Source organism: Erinaceus europaeus, chromosome 1 (genome assembly GCF_950295315.1).
Source record: "Erinaceus europaeus chromosome 1, mEriEur2.1, whole genome shotgun sequence".
NCBI classification, from domain to species: domain Eukaryota; kingdom Metazoa; phylum Chordata; class Mammalia; order Eulipotyphla; family Erinaceidae; genus Erinaceus; species Erinaceus europaeus.
In genome coordinates this window covers 71,946,085-71,964,997 of record NC_080162.1, presented here as the reverse complement: position 1 = coordinate 71,964,997, position 18,913 = coordinate 71,946,085, and the positions used below count along the sequence as shown (strand labels likewise).

Genomic DNA, 18,913 nt, shown 5'->3' with positions numbered 1-18,913 from the left:
TGGGAGAAAGCTCCCCCTCCCACCCCTGTTCCTATTAATTTTGGGATTTTCTTCTTCAGTATTTGCTTCAACTTTTCAGTATAAAAATATGATTATCTAAACTACTGCCCAAGAAGCTATCTAGATGAATGGCTATCAATAAGAATATACCAATTCAACACATTCACCAATAATGTGTGCATGTTTAGCAAAATGATCCTTACCAGTCTGGTAAGGATCATTTTGTAATTATCTCAGCATGAGATTGTACATCTGTATATGTGTATTTTGTAAGGAAAGCAGCAGCTGAATTTTTCCAAGATAACCCTTCTTGATCCGACATATCAAATTTTCATAAAAATAAGCAGACATACCAGGTATACTTAAGATATTCTTTTTAAGAGTTTATTACAAACTAGTTTCACAGGCTAAAAGGAAATAAAAGGACTATGTACAGCCTTACGGGAAACAGGCAGGGAGCTGAGGAGGGCCAAGATGAGTCTAGGGCCTTGGAGGGCGCAATCCCGGGGGAGGGGGCCCTGTAAGGGAAACCAGACAATCCTGTGAGACTCCGCGAACAACAGCATAACAAACAAACAGGTCTGTAGTAACATGGCCCTGGGGAACCGGGCCCACGCTTCTGTGGAGCTACTTCGTAACTCTGTGGCCAAGGGTCAAAGAAGGCCTGAAGAGTAAGAAGTTTATAGTCAGTGCCTGATCTGTAACTCAAATCCCCAGTCCTGCCCCAACCTCCCACAACCTGCTGTTATCAAGTCACCAGAGGGATGTATGTGGTTAAGTGGAGACTTCTCTGGAGCCAAGTGGGCCTACACTAGATGATTTAGTGGGTTATCTTCAAGGCCATTATGGTTTGGTGGGATGAATATTGGTCTAAGTCAAAACACTGAGTTCTCCCTGGGCCCATTTAGTCACCTATAAAATGAGAGAGCTAATCTGTCAGCATCTCTCAAAAAGGAGTTTAACAGATATACATTATCAACAGTATAATGAAGTCCAGGCCTGCCTCTTAATTGCTATCAAACTAAAGAATGTGAGATGATCCCATGACCTGTGCTGGAGACCCTCAGCATGCTTCAGCCCACAGTGCTCTGAGAACACCGTACTGTAGGTACTTAGAAGGTCCCTAGGTACAGGGCTGTTCAAACTGTTCCAAGAGGAAGGTTTTGGTCAACTTAATAAATACCTGTTGCCTCTTTTCTTTATTAACATTAGATAAAGTCAAAATTCATTTTCCCATCCCATCATGGCTCTAGGAAAGGATGTCACAGCCAATACTGCAGGCACTTACCTCTCATCCCAGGGGGAGGGGGCCGCATTCCTGGAGGGGGCATGCCCATTGGAGTTCCTCTTCCAGGGGGTATCCCCATTGGGGGACCCATTGGAGGCCTCATACCAGGAGGTGGGCCCATCATGCCTGTAAAAGAAATCCCCCAAAATACAGTTCAAGCATCTTGAAAAGGCAGAAGGAAAACACATTCCTGTCTACTAAGTTGAGACAAATGGATGATTCCAGGCCCCTGGTCTCTCCTAGCAAACTGGCTTGTGAGGTGGGGCTCCCTATGGCTTCTGTCTGTCCACTCCCATGGTCAATCAGCCAGGCTAGATCTCAGAGTAATCCTGCTTAATCACAAAAATTCGTCATCAATTTCAGTCAAGGCTGTATCTCATCATAAATCCAGCCCAGGCATCTTCTATCAGCTAATGAGAATCTCATGTGGTCCTCACCGGGAGGGGGTGCCCCTCTGCCCATAGGTGGGGGAGGACCTCCACGGCCCGGTGGGTACTGGGTTGGAGCTCCCGCAATACTGGCTGTGGCAGCAGCTGCAGCAGCAGCAACGGTGCCTCTTCCTTGTGGGGTCATCACCTGAGAGGACACAAGAAGGGAGTTAGGCAGAACAGTACAGTATAATGCAGCACCCCGCTCTCTTTCAACAAAGCAGAGAAACAACTGGCACCAAACCCTCTAAACAACAACACACAGCATCCGCCTTTCTATCTAAAATCATCTTCCTGTACAGAAGACCACATCTGAATGCCCAATTTCCATTTCCTAGGCCCGAGTCAAGGATTCTCACTATGAATTAGAGTACATACCTGCATGTTTTAAATGTGGCTAACAATAAGAGAATAAACTTCAGGTCACAGCGATAGCATAATGGTAATACACAACTTGTAGAGCCGAGGCTTCAATATAGTTGCCTACACCTCTGACATTATCAATATAACAGAAGTGGTAAGTTTTTCTTTTCACGAGATTTTGAGATCTCACACACACAACACAGCCAACCTGACAAATACAGACTGGCCATTCAGAGAACTTTCAAAAGCAGATGTCCTTCCCAATTCCTCACCTGTTGGGATGGCCCACCAACACCTCGGACTGGCCCAGCAAGTCCTGCAGGAGCCTGTGGCATGGGAACACCGGCTGGGATTCCTCTGCCAGCAGCCCTGCCGATACCTGGGCCTCCAGCAGCTCCAGCCAGTGGCACTCGGGCTATGCCAGTCTGGAAAATAAGGAAACATGCAAAGTACTTGAAGCCAAATGACTCTGGAATATCACTACCAAAAGAGCCCCTCAAATTTACAGTGGCCTACTCCATACAAGATTATAAGCCTACCCGTCACCCATGACTACATCAGACTAGAATAGGAAGTCTCAAGAACCAGGCCACAACCCACTGCACACACTTCTATGCAAATCAAAACAAAGGCCTATGGCTCCATGCAGCAGGCAAGACAAAGTTATATATTTAACCTGGCTCAGAACAAGAGGCTCAGTCCCAGCTGATTCTCACCTGATGAGTTGACAGTGGGCAAGGAATCCCACAATTTGGACTATTCCCTCATCTACAAATGGTGTTGTGACAAAACCAAGACTGAGGTCAAATGCCAGTTTCACCACTCAGGGAGCAAGCTAAGTAAACCCCAGATTGTTTTATTATAAAGTAACAAAAACATCTTAAAAGGATATTGGTTTACAATGCTATGTCAGAGTAACAAATTCTAGTGGAAACAGATACCAAGAGTCATGAATATATACATATGCTTTGAATCAAAAAACACTGTAACATCCTTTGCAGACATTATTGAAGAGGTTCTGACCTAAGAGTCCCTCTCAAAAAGGAAATGACTGTTTCTAGTTTGAGATTAGCTTTAAGTCATTTATATGACTTTATAAAGTACACAATAATTTGAAAAATGTTTACAATGTCCAGTGAAAAAGCAGAACAGAATACAGCTTATGTTTTAAGTACAATAAAAAGGTATGTGGGACAAAAAAGAAAAAAAATGTTTGTTTTCATCTTACAATGAAAAATAGAAAGCAAATTTCGTGGACGGAGGGTAGACAGCATAATGGTTATGCAAACAGACTCTCGTGCCTGAGGCTCCAAAGTCCCAGGTTCAATCCCCCACACCACCATAAGCCAGAACTGAACAGTGCTCTGATTAAAAAATAAAAATAAGAAAAAGAAAGCAAATTTCATTAGATTCTCTAACCTGTATCCTACTCCTAAATTGGGGCTTAGATACCTTAAATTGCACAGCATAAAACAGCAATTTTAGCACTTACTTGCTATGATACTGTGGTAAAGTTAATTAAAACCTTGTCTGTTTTTATCTATCGAGTGAAAATGTACAAGGCTTCCTGACCTTGCCCTAGCACTCTGCTCTGACTTACATCTTTGGGAGGAGGTCCCTCTACTGTCATTGAGACCAGGTTCTCCCCTCGAAGCAGCACCAGACCAAGGACTCGTTTTTCTTCTCTTTCTGCTTGTTTCGAGTTCTTCGGCCTAAAGGTGAATTTAGGAAGGGGGGGGGGGGAAGGAAGCATTAGAAAAAGTTAAGATAATGGTGACCTACCTAGGGATCTCCAATATTTGCTCTACACTTTCTCCCCTAACAAATGGCACATAAATGTCCCTTAAGACATTTCTCTAGTGGTCTTCACAGGCTCAATTTGTAACTCTGAAGTCACCCACATCAAGCAGATGCACACACCAAGATAAGACTTAAAAAAGTCTAGGTCTGGCTCAAGTGTTATTATATACTGTGAAGGCCTTTCCCCAGTTAAGTCTTTTGGGGGGGCTACTGCACTGTTTCCTCTTTCAGTTTAAGGTGCCAAGTCTACTGAAGCCCACTTACCCCTTTGGATCTATAATCCCATCCCTCACTTCACATGAGAAGCAGAAGCCATAAAGAAAAATTTATTAGCTACCTAGAAATTACACCTCTGACCTCAAAGCACAAAAACTGAAATCTCCAAACAGTAACAAAGAAAAGATGAGTAAAATAGAAATGTAAAACAGAAATATAACCAAAGAGAGGGAAGAAAAAGCCAATGCCAATATCCTGAAAATAAAGACAAAGCATGATGCATTTTAAAAATAGCTTAAAGGTCCTGTTTTAATAATTACTTTATATTAACAGTGATTTTTCTGAGTGTACTTTTTTTTTTTTTTGCCTTGTCCTTATTTTCCAAATAAAAGCAAGTACTACCCTTTAACACATACCTCCATCAAAGAACCTTTTCGGTATTATAATTTTTCATATACTTTTCTTTAGTTTTTTTTCTTTTAACCAAAGCACTATTCAACTCTTGCTTACAGTGGTTATGAGGGATTGAACCTGGGACTTTGAAGCCTCAGGTATGGAGTCTTTGCATAAGCATTATGCTACCTTCCCCATCCTAAAAATATTTTCTAATGAACATTATTATCAAAATAAAGTTCTTAAAAAAAAAAAAAAAAAGATCTGATCTGCTGGCCCTTCTAATGTGTATCTGACACTCAAACGTGCCTTTGTTTCTTCAGTGCTTCTTGAACACCTGCCTCAAAGAAAATAACCACCGCCCCCCAGCAAAAGAGAGAGACAGATATTTACAGCCACTGACAACATAATATGGACACTGCATGTGGCAAAAAAAGAGAGAACTGAATGAACATGGAAGTCACATAAACTCTCTGGGGCTCAAAATGTCTCAAATGTGAGGTAGGATCAAAAGCTATACAATTATCTTTTAGTAGGCCAGAATCTTAAGGGGTTATCCAATATCTTATGAGATGGAGGAAAGTAAAAAATATCTTTGATTGTCTCTATAAAAAAATCACTGGCCCCAAACCCAGTGAGCACTTACCCTGAAGAGGGTCAGAGGCTTCTTAAAGCAGTTTCAGAGCAGGCTGCATTGGGAGAGCCCTTTAGGTTACAGCTTTACAAATAGGCAATGAATGAGGCCAGAAAATCAAGTTCTCCCCCCTCACACACCTGTGGGGAGAACATGACAGCCCTTTACCCCAATACCCAGGGGCACACAGTAAAGAGAAACAAAAGAAAAATGAATTTAAAAAAATCTGCAGCCCTCCTTAAAACTTGTGTTCTGTAGAACTAGAGAGTAAACCTCGCTGGGCTAAGTAGATTTCTTAGTGTCCAATGTCCCCATTTAAATCTGCCCTCTAAAAGCAGAAGGGCAAACCAAAGAGCCAGCTAGCTGCTATGTGTTATCTGGTCCACCCACCAGTTCACTTCACCCTCAGAGAAACCCCCATGCACACCCCCACAGCCCACTCCTCACTTGATCTTCCTGAACTCATCACAGTCACACAGGATCAAATTCATATGCTTGTCAAAAGCCTTGAAGGTGCCAATGAAGATGCGGCCGTCTTGCAGGATGCACCTCATCCTGTAGTCGATGTGCTGCAGCATCTTGCTGCTCTTGCCCACAGTCTGCAGGGAGAAATCAGCTGGTGAGACTCAGTTTACGAACTCTCATATGCTGGCTCTTCTTAAAAATTCCCACCATAACCTTTTTTCCAAGTGTCTGTCTATCTCAACAGGCTTTCTTTCGGTTGTTTTCCAAATACAGCCCTTCCACAGAACTCTCCAAGCCACTAATTTTCAGTCCTCATCTGTTTTCTCCCTTCCTGTAAAATAACCTTTTTCGTTTTACAATTCCCCGTGTCTATGTGATGTCACTTTCAGGAGCTGAAAGGATGTCTCCAAATTAACCTAATACACTTATGCCAGAGATCAGCCACTGTGCAAGTATGGAGTGTCCACACTGTGAGAAAACTGGAAAAGAGACAGAATGGGACTGACACTAAAAGTTCAATCAAGAAGAAGCTGGCCATCCGAAAGGGGGGGCGGTGAAAATTGAATCCCCTCCCCCCTCCAAAAAAAATGTGCCAGTGTGTTTTCAAAACTACCTTTGGGAGAAGGAAGTTTTCTGTTGGCCAGGGTACTAACTAGTTTGACACATAACACTTTCTTCTAAGAATAAAAAAATGTGTGGGATAGGAGGTGACACAGCAGATAAAGCACTAGACTTGCATGAATGAAACCCAAGCCCAGCAATACATATGGCAGAGAGGGTAAAGTGCACACCTTACCATGCAATTGGCCCTGGGTCAGATCCCCAGCAGCACACGGAGCACCATGGATGGACAGCACCAAGTGAGCGGTGGAGCAGTGCCTGATTTCTCTCTCCAGCTACCTCCCTTCCTCAAGGCATAGAAAACTGGGCAGGGAGGTGGCTCAGCAGTACCATACATACTTGTGCCTCTAGATTCATTCCCCAACCCCCAATACATCTTTAAGGACAGACCACAGCACAGGAGCTCCCTCCAGTGCAATGGGTGTCGGACTCAAACCTGGGTTGTACATGTGGTAAAGCAACACACTACCCATGTGAGCTATTCTGCCAGGCCAAAACAATTTTTAAGAATGCACATTTCCTATTTTTCTTAATTAACCCAGAAACCAATGATGTGGCTTTATTAAGGACTATATAGACAGGAACCAGGTAGTGTACCCAACAGAATGCACGAAGACCCAGGTTCAAGCACCTCCCCCACCCCCAAGCTTCATGAGCAATGCTACAGGTGTCTCTCCTGCCTGCTTCCCTCTCTTACTATTTATCAAAGAGAAAGAAACTGACTGCTCCTGTGCCTGGCTAGCTCAGTCGGTAGAGCATGGGACTCTTAATCCCAGGGTCATGGGTTCGAGAAAGAACCTGACTATGTAGGCATCACAATCTGTCCATTCTCTATAAACAAATGGATGACCTAGTCCTTCCCCTTAGTCTGACTGACCTGCAACAGCCCTAACTTGCTCAAGTGCCTTCTATGTACTAGGCACTATGCTTGTTCAAGAACAGAGTTCTGAACCTGGAAATGTGTGGGGCCAAGGATAGATAGCATAATGGTTATGCACAGACTCCCATGCCTGAGGCTCTAAAGTCCCAGGTAATCCCCCGCACCAGCATAAGCCAGAGCTAAACAGTGCTCTGGTAAAAAAAAAAAAAAAATTTTTTAAATGTGTTAATCAGAATCTTGATCCTTTCTGCAGGGAGAGCCAAGATACATGTCTAATGTCCCTTAGATGACCACAGGACTTAGTCACATAGCTCTAAAGCTTTATGACAACACTTACTGATCCATCTGCTTACCTAACACCTAAGTAGGCAAACGCTAGAAGAAGAACCTAAGTAGTAGTGGGTGCTATTTAATTCTCAAAGTCACATTCCTAACCATTCCTATCTCTCAGCTGAACTCACTGGGATTGGGTAAGCTTGCATCTCATGGGCAAGTGGCTGTGGTTTAGTCTAGTCGGACTAAATACAAGGCCTAGTCTCTCCTTCTCAACTTAATTCTAATTTAATTTAATTTAATGAGGCTGGAAAGTGGCGCACCTGGTTGAGCACACGTTACAGTGCACAAGGACCCAGGTTCAAGCCCCCAGTCCCCACCTGCAGGAGGAAAGCTTCACAAGTGAAGCAGGGCTGCAGGTGCCTGTCTCCCGCTCTCTATCCCCCTTTCCTCTTGATTCCTGTCTGTCTCTATCAAATAGAGATAACTAGGAAAAAAGAAAAAAAAAAAAAAAAAGGGCCAGAGTGCGGTGTTCTGTTATGGTGCGAAGGGGAAGAAGAGGGTCCGAGAAGTTGCACGTAGCGGTGTAAAGAGCTTTGCACCCGCAGCTGGAGCGTCCTCCTGGGTGTCGTCGGGGGAAGCGGAGAGGCCGGGAGGAAGTCGGGGTAGTGTGTGCACCGCGCAGGAGGCGGGTCGTGGGTCACACTCGCTGCCCGGACTTGGCTTTGGGGGGGGGGGGAGTCAGAGAAACCGGGTGTGACCCGCGACCCGCCGGGCGACCTGGTGCCGGAAGCGGGGCTGCCTGGCTGCGCGATCTCGGGGCGCTCGGGCCTGCTCGCCGCGGCGCGGTGCACACGCCGCCCGGCCCACGCGGGGGACCCAGTACGCCGCTCCTACCGCGCTCCAAGACCCGACACAGCTTCATGCGGGACGAGTTTTCCCGCCGCCCTGCGAGTCCCAGCCCTGTGGCTTCGGCGGCGAGGAGCCCAGATTCCAGGTTCGACCCCCCCGGGGCCGCCCGGCCCCGCCGCGCAGGTCCAGCCTCCCCCTCCCCCACCCCGCGAACGGACACGGTCCGACTCTTCCCAGCCCGGACCGGGAGGCCGCGGCCCGGGCCTTGCCCGACAGGAACCGCTCCGAAGCTCCACCTCCTCCCCGATCAGTCTTGTCCCCCACTCGAACAGACTCAGAAGCACCCGGACCGACGGCCTGCGCCTCCTTACCATGGTGGCGGTTTTTGATGGCTCCGATTCCCTCTGGATCCGCCTCCTCCGAGGCCTACAAGCCTACTACCAGTCTCGATTCCCGCCGCCGCCAGCGGAAATTTAGCCTCTAGTAAAATGGGGTCGGGTGGAAACTACTTCCGGTATCACCCCTCGGGCTCTTGAATTCCGGCTATGCGGCGGAGTTGTGTGCTAACCTCAAACAAACGTTCCCACTGTCATTCCTACCTCCGCGGCTTCTCCTCGCAGTTGTGCGTTGGTCTGGCCCAGTACCCGCCCCTCCCTGTAGCCGGGCTCTCTCCTACTATCGCGATCCTTCCTTTTCCGTGTTTCCTCTGCCAGGTAAGCTTCTCCGCTCAGGCCGCCCTTCCGTCCAGACCAACGCTAAAGGCTGGGGAGATAGCATCGTGGTTCTGTAAAAATACTTTCATCCCTGAGGCTGCCAGGTCCATGTCCTATCCCTTGCATCGAACTACGAAAGGAGCAGTGGTCTGATTAAAAAAAGAAAGAAAGAAAGAAAAAAAATCTCATGTAGCATTTTCTCACGACTTCCCTGTCATACTGTTTAAAGCTGCAACCTCCCCCATCCCTGCATTGTCTCTTTCACACTGATCACTAATTCTGCCCATCAGAATGGACATTCTCATGGTGCAAGTTCCCCTTTGTGTGTTGTGCATTACCGAAGTGCCTAGGACACTGCTTAGCACAGTCGCAGGACTAAGTAAGTATCTGTGTGTTTGTCTGATGAGCCTGGTGATCGCACCATTCCAGGGTCACTTTTTCATTCAGATAAAGAGACACCACAGCACCAGAGCTTCCCCGGTGTCCTGGTACTCCCATGTGATGGCAGGACTCAAGCCTGAGCTGGGCTCAAGACAGCAGATGCCCTACCCAGTGAGCTATGGCTCTGTTACTCAGTCAATATCTATTTAAATGAAGCAGTGAATCAACAATTCTAACCAGCCCTCAGACATGAATACTACCTCAGGAATTTAATATTTATCTCTCTTACTCTAGTCTTTTTAATGTCTTGACTTTTTACTTCCTGTCACCCACTTGACAGGGATGTCTAAGAGGCATAATAATTTTTTTTAGTTTCTTTATCGGGTATTAATGTTTTACAGTTGACAGTAAATACAATGGTTTGTACATGCATAACATTTCCCTGTTTTCCACATAACAGTACAACCCCCACTAGATCCTCTGCCATCATGTTCCAAGACCTGAACCCTCTGCTCAGAAACATAGTAAATTTAATGCATTAAAAACTAAAGTCTTGAGTCTATGCATTCTTCCTCCCAAAAGCCACACCTTAACAGTGTTACGGAGTTGCTCAGGTTAGAAACCAAAATAACAAGCTTGTTTCCTTCCTCTCCCTGAATAACTATCACATAGCCATCACTATGTAACCTAGTGCACTTCTGTGTACAGCCAGGGCTTTGGCAGCTAAGGTAGTTGTTGGTACATGTGTGCATGGAGCTGTGGAGGCGTTCTGGAGAGCAGCACCTATGCAGGGGAGGTCTTGAGCCTTTGCACAGGATGAAGAGCAGGTGACCTACTTGCTAGACAGCCAGCTCAGTGGAACCCCAAGCTTCCTGCCTATGGGATAATGGAGGATTAGGACACTGGTCCTTGCTGTTCGGGCTCCCCACTAAGCTGCCACTCACTGCCCAAGTGAAGAGATGGGAAAAAATATGGTGGCCAATGAGTGAAAAGGGTTGGGGAGACAATATAAATGGTTATGCAAAAAGATTTTATCTCCTGAGACTCAGACATCCCAGGTTTAATCCCTAACACCACCATAAACCAGAGTTGAGCAATGTTCAGTAAATGAAGGAAAAGAAGGGGAGGAAGGAAAAAAGAAAGAACCTGTGAACATTTAGTTTGTGAGAAAACCACATTGGCAAGGAACCTGGTGGAAGAGCCACCTGAACCAAGAAAGGGGATCCTGTCCTCCTGCCATGTCACTGCCTGTTACTAAGAAACCTTATGCCAGCTGGCAAAGAAAACACATTGAAGGACTTAGATCAGGCAACAGAAAAGGTATTTGGAGATGAAATCATATACTGACAAGTGACACACACACCGTGTTCTGCCATACTGAGCAGCACAGTGCAGCACATGGGCAGCCTGAGGACAGCCATCTTCCCCTCTACAAAGGGAACTATTGGGATGATAGACACAGGAAGGAATAATCTTGGCTTTTTGGTTGGAATCTTGGAATGTTGAGAGTTGTTTTGTAACTATTGAAATGATCCCTGAAAGTATAGTCTTGAGAGTTGTTTTGTTCTTCTTCTGTAGGAAAGCTGCATTTCTCAGTCCTCTTAGCCCCCCCCACACACACACACTCCACCCATCTTCTATAATCAGACAGATTCCAAGTGTTTTGAAGACAAACCCCATGAAGTCTGCTTTCAATCCACATTGCCACAGTTGTGCCACACAACTTTGAAATTCCCAAATTTACCCTCATTTCAGTGCTTATTATTCATCATGCATTTTTATTCATTCTCTAAAGTTTTCTCTCAGATTCCCCAAAACATGTCTTTCAGATCTTCAACCTCCAAACAACTTGTGCCAGTAGATTCAGAAAATCTGAAAAGTTTCAAAACATTCGTGGTAAAACATACCTCCAGCATTGTAAAACTTCATTATTCTAAGAATTTCTTTAATAAATATTTATTGGGAGTCGGGCCGTAGTGCAGCAGGTTAAGCGCAGGTAGTGCAAATCACAAGGATCGGCGTTAAGGATCCCAGTTCGAGCCCCGGCTCCCCACCTGCAGGGGAGTCATTTCACAAGCGGTGAAGAAGGTCTGCAGGTGTCTATCTTTCTCTTCCCCTCTCTATCTTCCCCCATCTCTCTCCATTTCTCTCTGTCCTGTCCAACAATGATGACAACAATAATAATAACTACAATAAAAACCAAGGGCAACGAAAGGGAATAAATAAATATTAAAAAATAATAATAAATAAATATTTATTTATTAACATGAGAGGGGAGGAAGAAAGGGGGACCAAAGCATTACTATGGCACATACAATGCTAGAAACTGGACTCAGGACTTCATGTTTGAGAGTCCAATGTGATCCATTGTTACTTCCAAGGCCATTACTCTGAGAATTCTACAGGTTAATGCATCTCTCTTTATTTTACTCACTCTTTATTTATTTTTTTTTTATTTTTTTATTTATTTATTTTTACCAAAGCACTGCTCAGCTCTGGCTAATGGTGGTGTGGGGGACTAAACCTAGGACTTGGAGCCTCAAGCATGAGAGTCTCTTTGCATAACCATTATGCATTCTACCCCTGCCCAGCGCATCTCTAAAAAGACAAACATGCCTCTTTTAGTGGCTTACTTAATAAAGGAAAGGTACACACCCTGCTATTTTTACCCTGGATTATTAGAATAAATACAAAATAGGCAGCTAAGATAAAAACTTATCAGTGTATAAAACCAGGGCTAGGGAAATAGCATACTGGTTATATAAAAAGACTTTTATACCTGAGGCATCAAAGGTCCCTAGTTCAATCACCAGCACCACCATAAGCCAGAACTGAGCAGTACTTTGGTAAAATAAATAATGATGGTAAATTTGATTTAAAAAAAAAAAAAACCTGCACTGAGAGATAGCTCATCTGGTAGAACGCACACCATGCATAAGATCCAGGTTACAGCCCAGAGCTAACACATAGAGCACCATGCAAAAGGGAGTCTTCATGAGTGGTGGAGAAATGCTATGATGTCTCTTCCTTTTTCTATATCAGAAAGAAAGAAAAAAAGGCCAATGGAAGCAATGGACTAATGCAGGCACTGAGGCCTAGGAATAAACCTGCTCTCATTTATTAAGATGCATTTCAATGGGAGTTGGGCTGTAGCGTAGTGAGTTAAGCATGAGTTAAGTGCAGATGGCACAAAGCGCAAGGACTGGTGTAAGGATCCCAGTTCGAGCCCTGGCTCCCCACCTGCAGGGGAGTCGCTTCACAAGCAATGAAGCATGTCTGCAGGTGTCTATCTTTCCTCCTCTATCTTCCCCCTCCTCTCTCTGTTTCTCTCTGTCCTATCCAACAATGACAACAATAATAATAATGACTACAACAATAAAACAACAAGGGTCACAAAAGGGAATAAATAAATATTTTTTAAAAGATGCATTTCAATAAGTAAAATACTCCTACATTCAGTCTAGCTTCCTTTCCATGTTCCATGCTTACAGGGCAGCATTCTAGTTACATGGCTGCTAGTTTCCCAAGACTTTTTTTAAGTATTTATTTATGAGGGAGACAGGAGAAGGAGATGGAGAGGGAGACACACACACACACACACAATAGAAAGAGGAGAACCACTCTGGCATATACAATGCAGAGGATTGAACTTAGCACCTTATGCCCAAGAGTGCACTACACTACCTCCCAGTCTGCAAGTTTCCCCTAGGATCTTAAAATGAGGAATTTCTGACTCAGTAAAGGTCTTTTTCTTCACTTACAACTGTAATACCCAACATTCTAGTTTTATCACATGAGTTGCACAAGGAATAGCGAGCTGTAGAAGCACAATGGCAGGTAACATTCACAACATCCAGGGGGAGGCAGCTATTCCTGTGGCAGAAGTGAGCAGCAAACTTCAAGCTGTTAAACTGGCCCTTTTTGGGATTTGGTGCTCTGGTCCTTGTTATAACCAGACCAGGTTACCCACAACCTGAATGATGAATAGTTGCATTTGGGTATTCTCCTGGATGTAGAACTGCTCTGTGGAATGGAGTAGAAGCAGGATCCCTCCCCAGTCCAAGCAAATAAGCCTGACAGCAGAGGTTAGAGGTGGGGCAGCAATGGAGCTACTTTGGCCTCTCTGCCTCCATGTGGTCACAGTGATACTGTTACAAGTGAGAGGGCTTTGTGGCAAGTGCATGGAAGAGTAGAGGAAAAGGGACTGGCTGTGTCCTGATAAAAGTGGGGCTGAGATGCATCACAGGCCTAAGCACTGAGGCTGAGAGCAAAGTGACAATGAACAAGAATTCCACAGAGCCCACTGAACTCTTCCAGGTATTCTAATTATAGCCACATTAATCTCCTTCGGTCTCCAAAGAATTCTTGTAGGAGTCACAGAGTAACACCCTGCCCCCCACCCAGAAGATGAAGAAGCAAAGGCCTAGAAATATTTAGTATCTTGTTTATGACCTGAAGAGTTATCCATCACCTGTCTGGTCCAGGTGGCATCTGTAACTCTCTTGACACATTCATTTGTGAGGAGCTTTCCAGTTATTGATTGTCCTCATTTACTAAGGGTACAAGTAACAGAGAGACTTAGAATCCTGATGCCCAGCTCTCTCTCCCTGACTTCTTTCTGGGGTGTGTAGGGGAAGAAGACACTCAAACTCTGGAGCCCACAGACACTGTGCAGCTTCAGCTTCCTCAGGGGCTGTGTAAGAGATGCCCAGGTGTCTTGGCATGTCTTTGGCTCACTCACATATGGCAGGAACCATTCCCTGCCCTGTGAATATTGCTCTCTGAATCCAAACACCTGAAGTCTTCTGTCCTAAGAGTCTAAAATGGTAGCAACAGAGGCTGGGTAGTAGCACACACATGTTACCAAGCTTGTGGGTCTAGATTCTAGCTCTGCCACCCCCCTCCCGCCTGCAGGGAGAAGGCTTCACAAGTGGTATAGAAGTGCTCCAGGTATCTCTCTTCCTCCTCTCCCTCTTGTTTCCCCCCGACACACACTCCTCTCCATTTCTGTCTCTGTCCGAAAAAGAAAGAAAAGAAAAAGAAAATGGTAGCAACAATGCCAACACTTCCTTGCAAACAACATCCCTCTGCCACACACCCCTCTCCCCACTTCAGTGTCATGTTGATGGAGAAAAGTCAAGCAAGGACCTAAGATCCTGCAGAAAGGAGCCTTGGAAAGACCCCAGTAATAATGCAAACCCTGAAGCCTGCAGGCACACATGGCTACTGCCTGGATTTCCATGGTTTCTCTGCTGCCCTGCATCACAAACAATCCCACCAGAGAGTGCTTAGGTGCAGGTTAACAGGTAGAGGGACTGGCCTGGCCACAGCACCAGCTCACATTATCTAGCTAGGGTGTTTCTGTCACTGGATCCTTCCCATTGTGCTGCTGTACAACATTCTGTGAGCGACACTGGATGTTTTGTAAGCAGATACCCATAGCTAATTATATATTTTTTTAATTGGAGAGATAAGTTAACAAGATAGCCCAAGAAGCTGTCCTACTAACAAAGGGTTTTGTGATCAAAGCACCACTGTATTCAGACATCCTGTGATTTTCTTTTAATTTTTTTAATTATCTTTACTTATTGGATAGAGACAGTCAGAAAATGAAAGGATCCAGATGTCATCAGGATGCCGGCCAGGCTTCCCTGGACTAAAGACCCCACCAATGTGTCCTAGAGCTCAGCTTCCCCAGAGACCCACCCTACTAGGGAAAGAGAGAGGCAGACTGGGAGTATGGACCGACCAGTCAACGCCCATGTTCAGCAAGGAAGCAATTACAGAAGCCAGACCTTCTACCTTCTGCAACCCTCAATGACCCTGGGTCCATGCTCCCAGAGGGCTAGAGAATGGGAAAGCTATCAGGGGAGGGGGTGGGTTATGGAGATTGGGTGGTGGGAATTGTGTGGAATTGTACCCCTCCTACCCTATGGTTTTGTTAATTAATACTTTCTTAAATAAATAAAAAAAAGAAAGAAAGAAAATGAAAGGAAAGGGAAGATAGAGGGAAAAAGAGACAGAGAGACACCTGCAGCCCTGCTTCACCACTTGTGGAGTTTTCCCCCTGCAGGTGAGGACCAGGGGCTTGAACCTGGGTCCTTGCACACTGTAACATATGTGCTCAACCAGGTGTGCCACCATCCGGCCTCCAACATCCTGTGACTTTTAACTAAGGTTGCATATACCCTTTTTATCATTGTATTGGGCTTTAGGGTTTTCTTTTCCTTTTGTTCTTTTACCAGAGTACTGCTCAGCTCAGGTAAATGGTAGTGCTTGGGGATTGAACCTGGAAACTTTCATGCCTCAGGCATGAAAGTTATTTGTATAAGCACTATGCTATCTCCCCAACCTGTTTTTTTTCTATGAACTATCATAGAGTTTACCATTCTTAATCCTTTACCACCATCCTGATAAAGTATTCAGAGCACATCATTCCAGTACTGTCACTTTAGGGAGCACTACTGATTTGTGTTGAGTGGAATTGCCAGTAAATGTAATTCAAGTATTAACCAGACTCTTCTTAAATCTGGGACAAAGAAAATGAATATTTTATGAAAAAGTGTGTGTGGGGGGAGGGTTTATGCCACCTGATTTATTCCACTGCCCTGAAACTAAAAGACTTATCTTCAGGTTTGCAAATGGGAGCAATTATGAGCTTCTACATTATTGACATGGTGAAATTCCCACAAAGAGAAGGCAAATAAATCTTCATGAGGTAAAGCTGACAGGGAGGGAAACTAGCCACCATACTAATGAGGAGCTGGCGCCTGAGGGGAAGCTGAAAGGAACTTTCCCAGATGCTGGAATGAGCCCCCTAGGCCCTGCCTGGCAATTACTTGTAATGTAATTTATCCTCAGAGATGAACTATTGACATATGCCATGCTGAATCACACCCACGGCCACCCACCCCCACAATAAGGAGCAGAGCTTATGTTCTAACAGGAGACCTCTGAAAGAAACGTTCTACCTGCTCCACAGGAAGCTGTGTAGCAGTGCCCTGGGCTATGCTGGCTCCCTAGAGCAGACAAGGAGAACATGCCCCTCAAATCTCACATTTGATAGAGTATGGGCTCTGTCCCAAGTGATCTCTGAAGTTCTTTAGGAAAGCAGTCCAAAGAATACGTACATCACATAGTTTTTTTAAACAGTTTTTTAAGACATTTATTTACTAACATGAGAGAAAGATAATCAGAGTATTGCTGTGGCACATGTGATGTTGGGGATTAGACTCAGGACCTCATGCTTTTAAGTCCAAAATTCTAACCACTGCACTACCTCACAAGCCACCAAAATATATATTTTTATTTTGTTTTTTTAATATTTATTTTATTTATTGATTCCCTTTTGTTGTCCTTGATGCTTCATTGTTGTGGTTATTATTGTTGATGCCGTCGTTGTTAGATAGGACAGAGAGAAATGGAGAGAGGAGGGGAAAACAGAGGGGGAGAGAAACATTGACACCTGCAGACCTGCTTCATCCATTGTGAAGCAACTCCCCTGCAGGTGGGAAGCCTGGGGCTTGAACCAGGATCCTTACAACCAGTCCTTGCGCTTTGTACCACCTGCGCTTAACCCGCTGCGCTACCACCTGACTCCCTATTTTTATTTTTTTAACCAGAGTACTGTTGAGTTCTGGTTTATCATACCAGGGATGGAACCTGAGACCTCTGATATATCAGGACAGAAAGTCTGTTGCACTACCACTGGTGCTATCTCCCTAGCCACATATATGTTGTTATTGGTCTTTTTAATTGGAAAATAAAAATGGGCTAAAGGGCAGGAGGTGGTACACCTGGTTCAGCACATGCATTACAATGTGCAAGGACACCCATTCAAACTTCCAGTCCCCACCTGCAAGGGGGAAGCTTCACAAGCAGTGAATCAATGCTGCAGGTGTCTCTCTGTTTCCCTCCTGTTTTGTCTCAATTTCTCTGTCTCTATCCAAAAGAAGTGAATTAATAAGTAAAATAAATAAATAAAAGAATAAAAAATTTTTTTTTCCTCTAGGGTTATTGCTGGGCTCGGTGCCTGCACCATGAGTCCACCGCTCCTGAAGGCCATTTTCCACCCTTTTGTTGCCCTTGTTGTTGTAGCCTCGTTGTGGTTATTATTATTGCCATTGTTGACGTTGTTCGTTGTTGGATAGGACAGAGAGAAATGGAGAGAGGAGGGGAAGACAGAGAGGGGGAGAGAAAGATAGACACCTGCAGACCTGCTTCACCGCCTGTGAAGTGACTCCCCTGCAGGTGGGGAGCCAGGAGCTCGAACCAGGATCCTTACGCTGGTCCTTGCGCTTTGCGCCACATGCGCTTAACCCACTGTGCCACCGCCCTTATGACCAACAAGTCTGTTGGATAAGAAGGGTATAATTTCAAGCAAATCCTACCACCAGAGTTCTACATCCCATCCCCTCCATTGGAAGTTTTCCTATTCTTTATCCCTCTGGGAGTGTGGACCCAGGGTCATTATGGGGTGCAGAAGGTAGAAGGTCTGGCTTCTGTAATTGCTTCTCCAGTGGACATGGACATTGGCAGGTCAATCCACACTCCCATCCTGATTCTCTCTTTCCCTAGTGGGGCAGGGATCTGGAGAAGTGAGGTTACAGGACACATTGGTGAGGTTGTCTGCCCAAGGAATTCAGTTGGTGTCATGGTAGCATTGCAACCTGTTGGCTGACAAGCATTAAGATATAATGCAGAACAAATTGTTTAATTATCAGAAACCTAAAGTAATAATATAGCAGATGAGATTTGGAGTCTCCATTTTGACAAAAGCTAGGAAGTCTATTTTAGGTATATTCTTTTTTTTAATATTTATTTTATTTACTCCCTTTTGTTGCCCTTGTTGTTTTATTGTTGTAGTTATTATTGTTATCATCGTTGTTAGATAGGACAGAGAGAAATGGAGAGAGGAGGGGAAGACAGAGAGGGGGAGAAAAAGATAGATACCTGCAGACCTGCTTGTGAAGCGACTCCCCTGCAGGTAGGGTGCCGGGGGCTCAAACCGGGATCCTTATGCCGGTCCTTGCACTTTGTACAACCTGCGCTTAACCCACGGTGCTACAGCCCAACTCCCTATTTTAGGTATGTTCTAAGGGACCCATAACTTTGCTAATTTTTGCCTGAGCCTGACAGCTAACATGCAGGTAGGCTAAAGATATTGCCTGGGGAGATAGTGTCAGAAGTGGAAATAAGACTAGAAAAGTGGATCAGGGAAGAGAATAGCTCCCAAATATGTGAAAAGTATAAAAATACAATTAACTATAACTCCCATCTATCGGACCTGGGACCCATATTAAGAAAAAGAGCCTGGGGGCTGGGTGGTGGTGCACACGGTTGAACGCACATATTACAAAGTGCAAGACCAGGGCTCAAGTCCCTGGTCCCCACCTGCAGGGAGAATGTTTTGCAAGTAGTGAAGCAGTGTTTCAGAAGTCTCTCTGTCTCTCTCTCTCTCTATCACCCACCTTCCCTCTCAATTTCTGGCTGTCTACCCAATAAATGAAATAGAGATAATAATAATAATAACAATAAAGAAGAGCCTGTATATCCTCTGTCTCCCTGTAGCTCACATTCCATGGTCATAGCTAGGAACATTCCAGG

The 18,913-nt window shown here is 44.9% G+C and overlaps 2 protein-coding genes across 2 annotated transcripts in view; one reads left to right on the top strand and one right to left on the bottom strand.

The window, feature by feature from the left end:
* Positions 1–362: 362 nt before the first annotated feature.
* SNRPB (small nuclear ribonucleoprotein polypeptides B and B1) lies at positions 363–8,620 on the bottom strand (the record flags this gene model as incomplete). Its single annotated transcript, NM_001291883.1, is given in 7 exon segments — positions 363–518; positions 1,289–1,414; positions 1,726–1,864; positions 2,352–2,504; positions 3,680–3,791; positions 5,570–5,721; positions 8,585–8,620. Coding segments are annotated over 7 exon segments (723 nt in total). The 3' UTR covers positions 363–480.
* TMC2 (transmembrane channel like 2) overlaps positions 8,586–18,913 on the top strand; it is a 93,354-nt gene continuing 83,026 nt past the window's right edge. Inside the window, exons 1-2 of the mRNA XM_060201732.1 lie at positions 8,586–8,689; positions 8,874–8,926. Coding sequence (XP_060057715.1) covers positions 8,586–8,689; positions 8,874–8,926 — 157 coding nt within the window. The remainder of the gene's footprint in view (positions 8,690–8,873; positions 8,927–18,913) is intronic.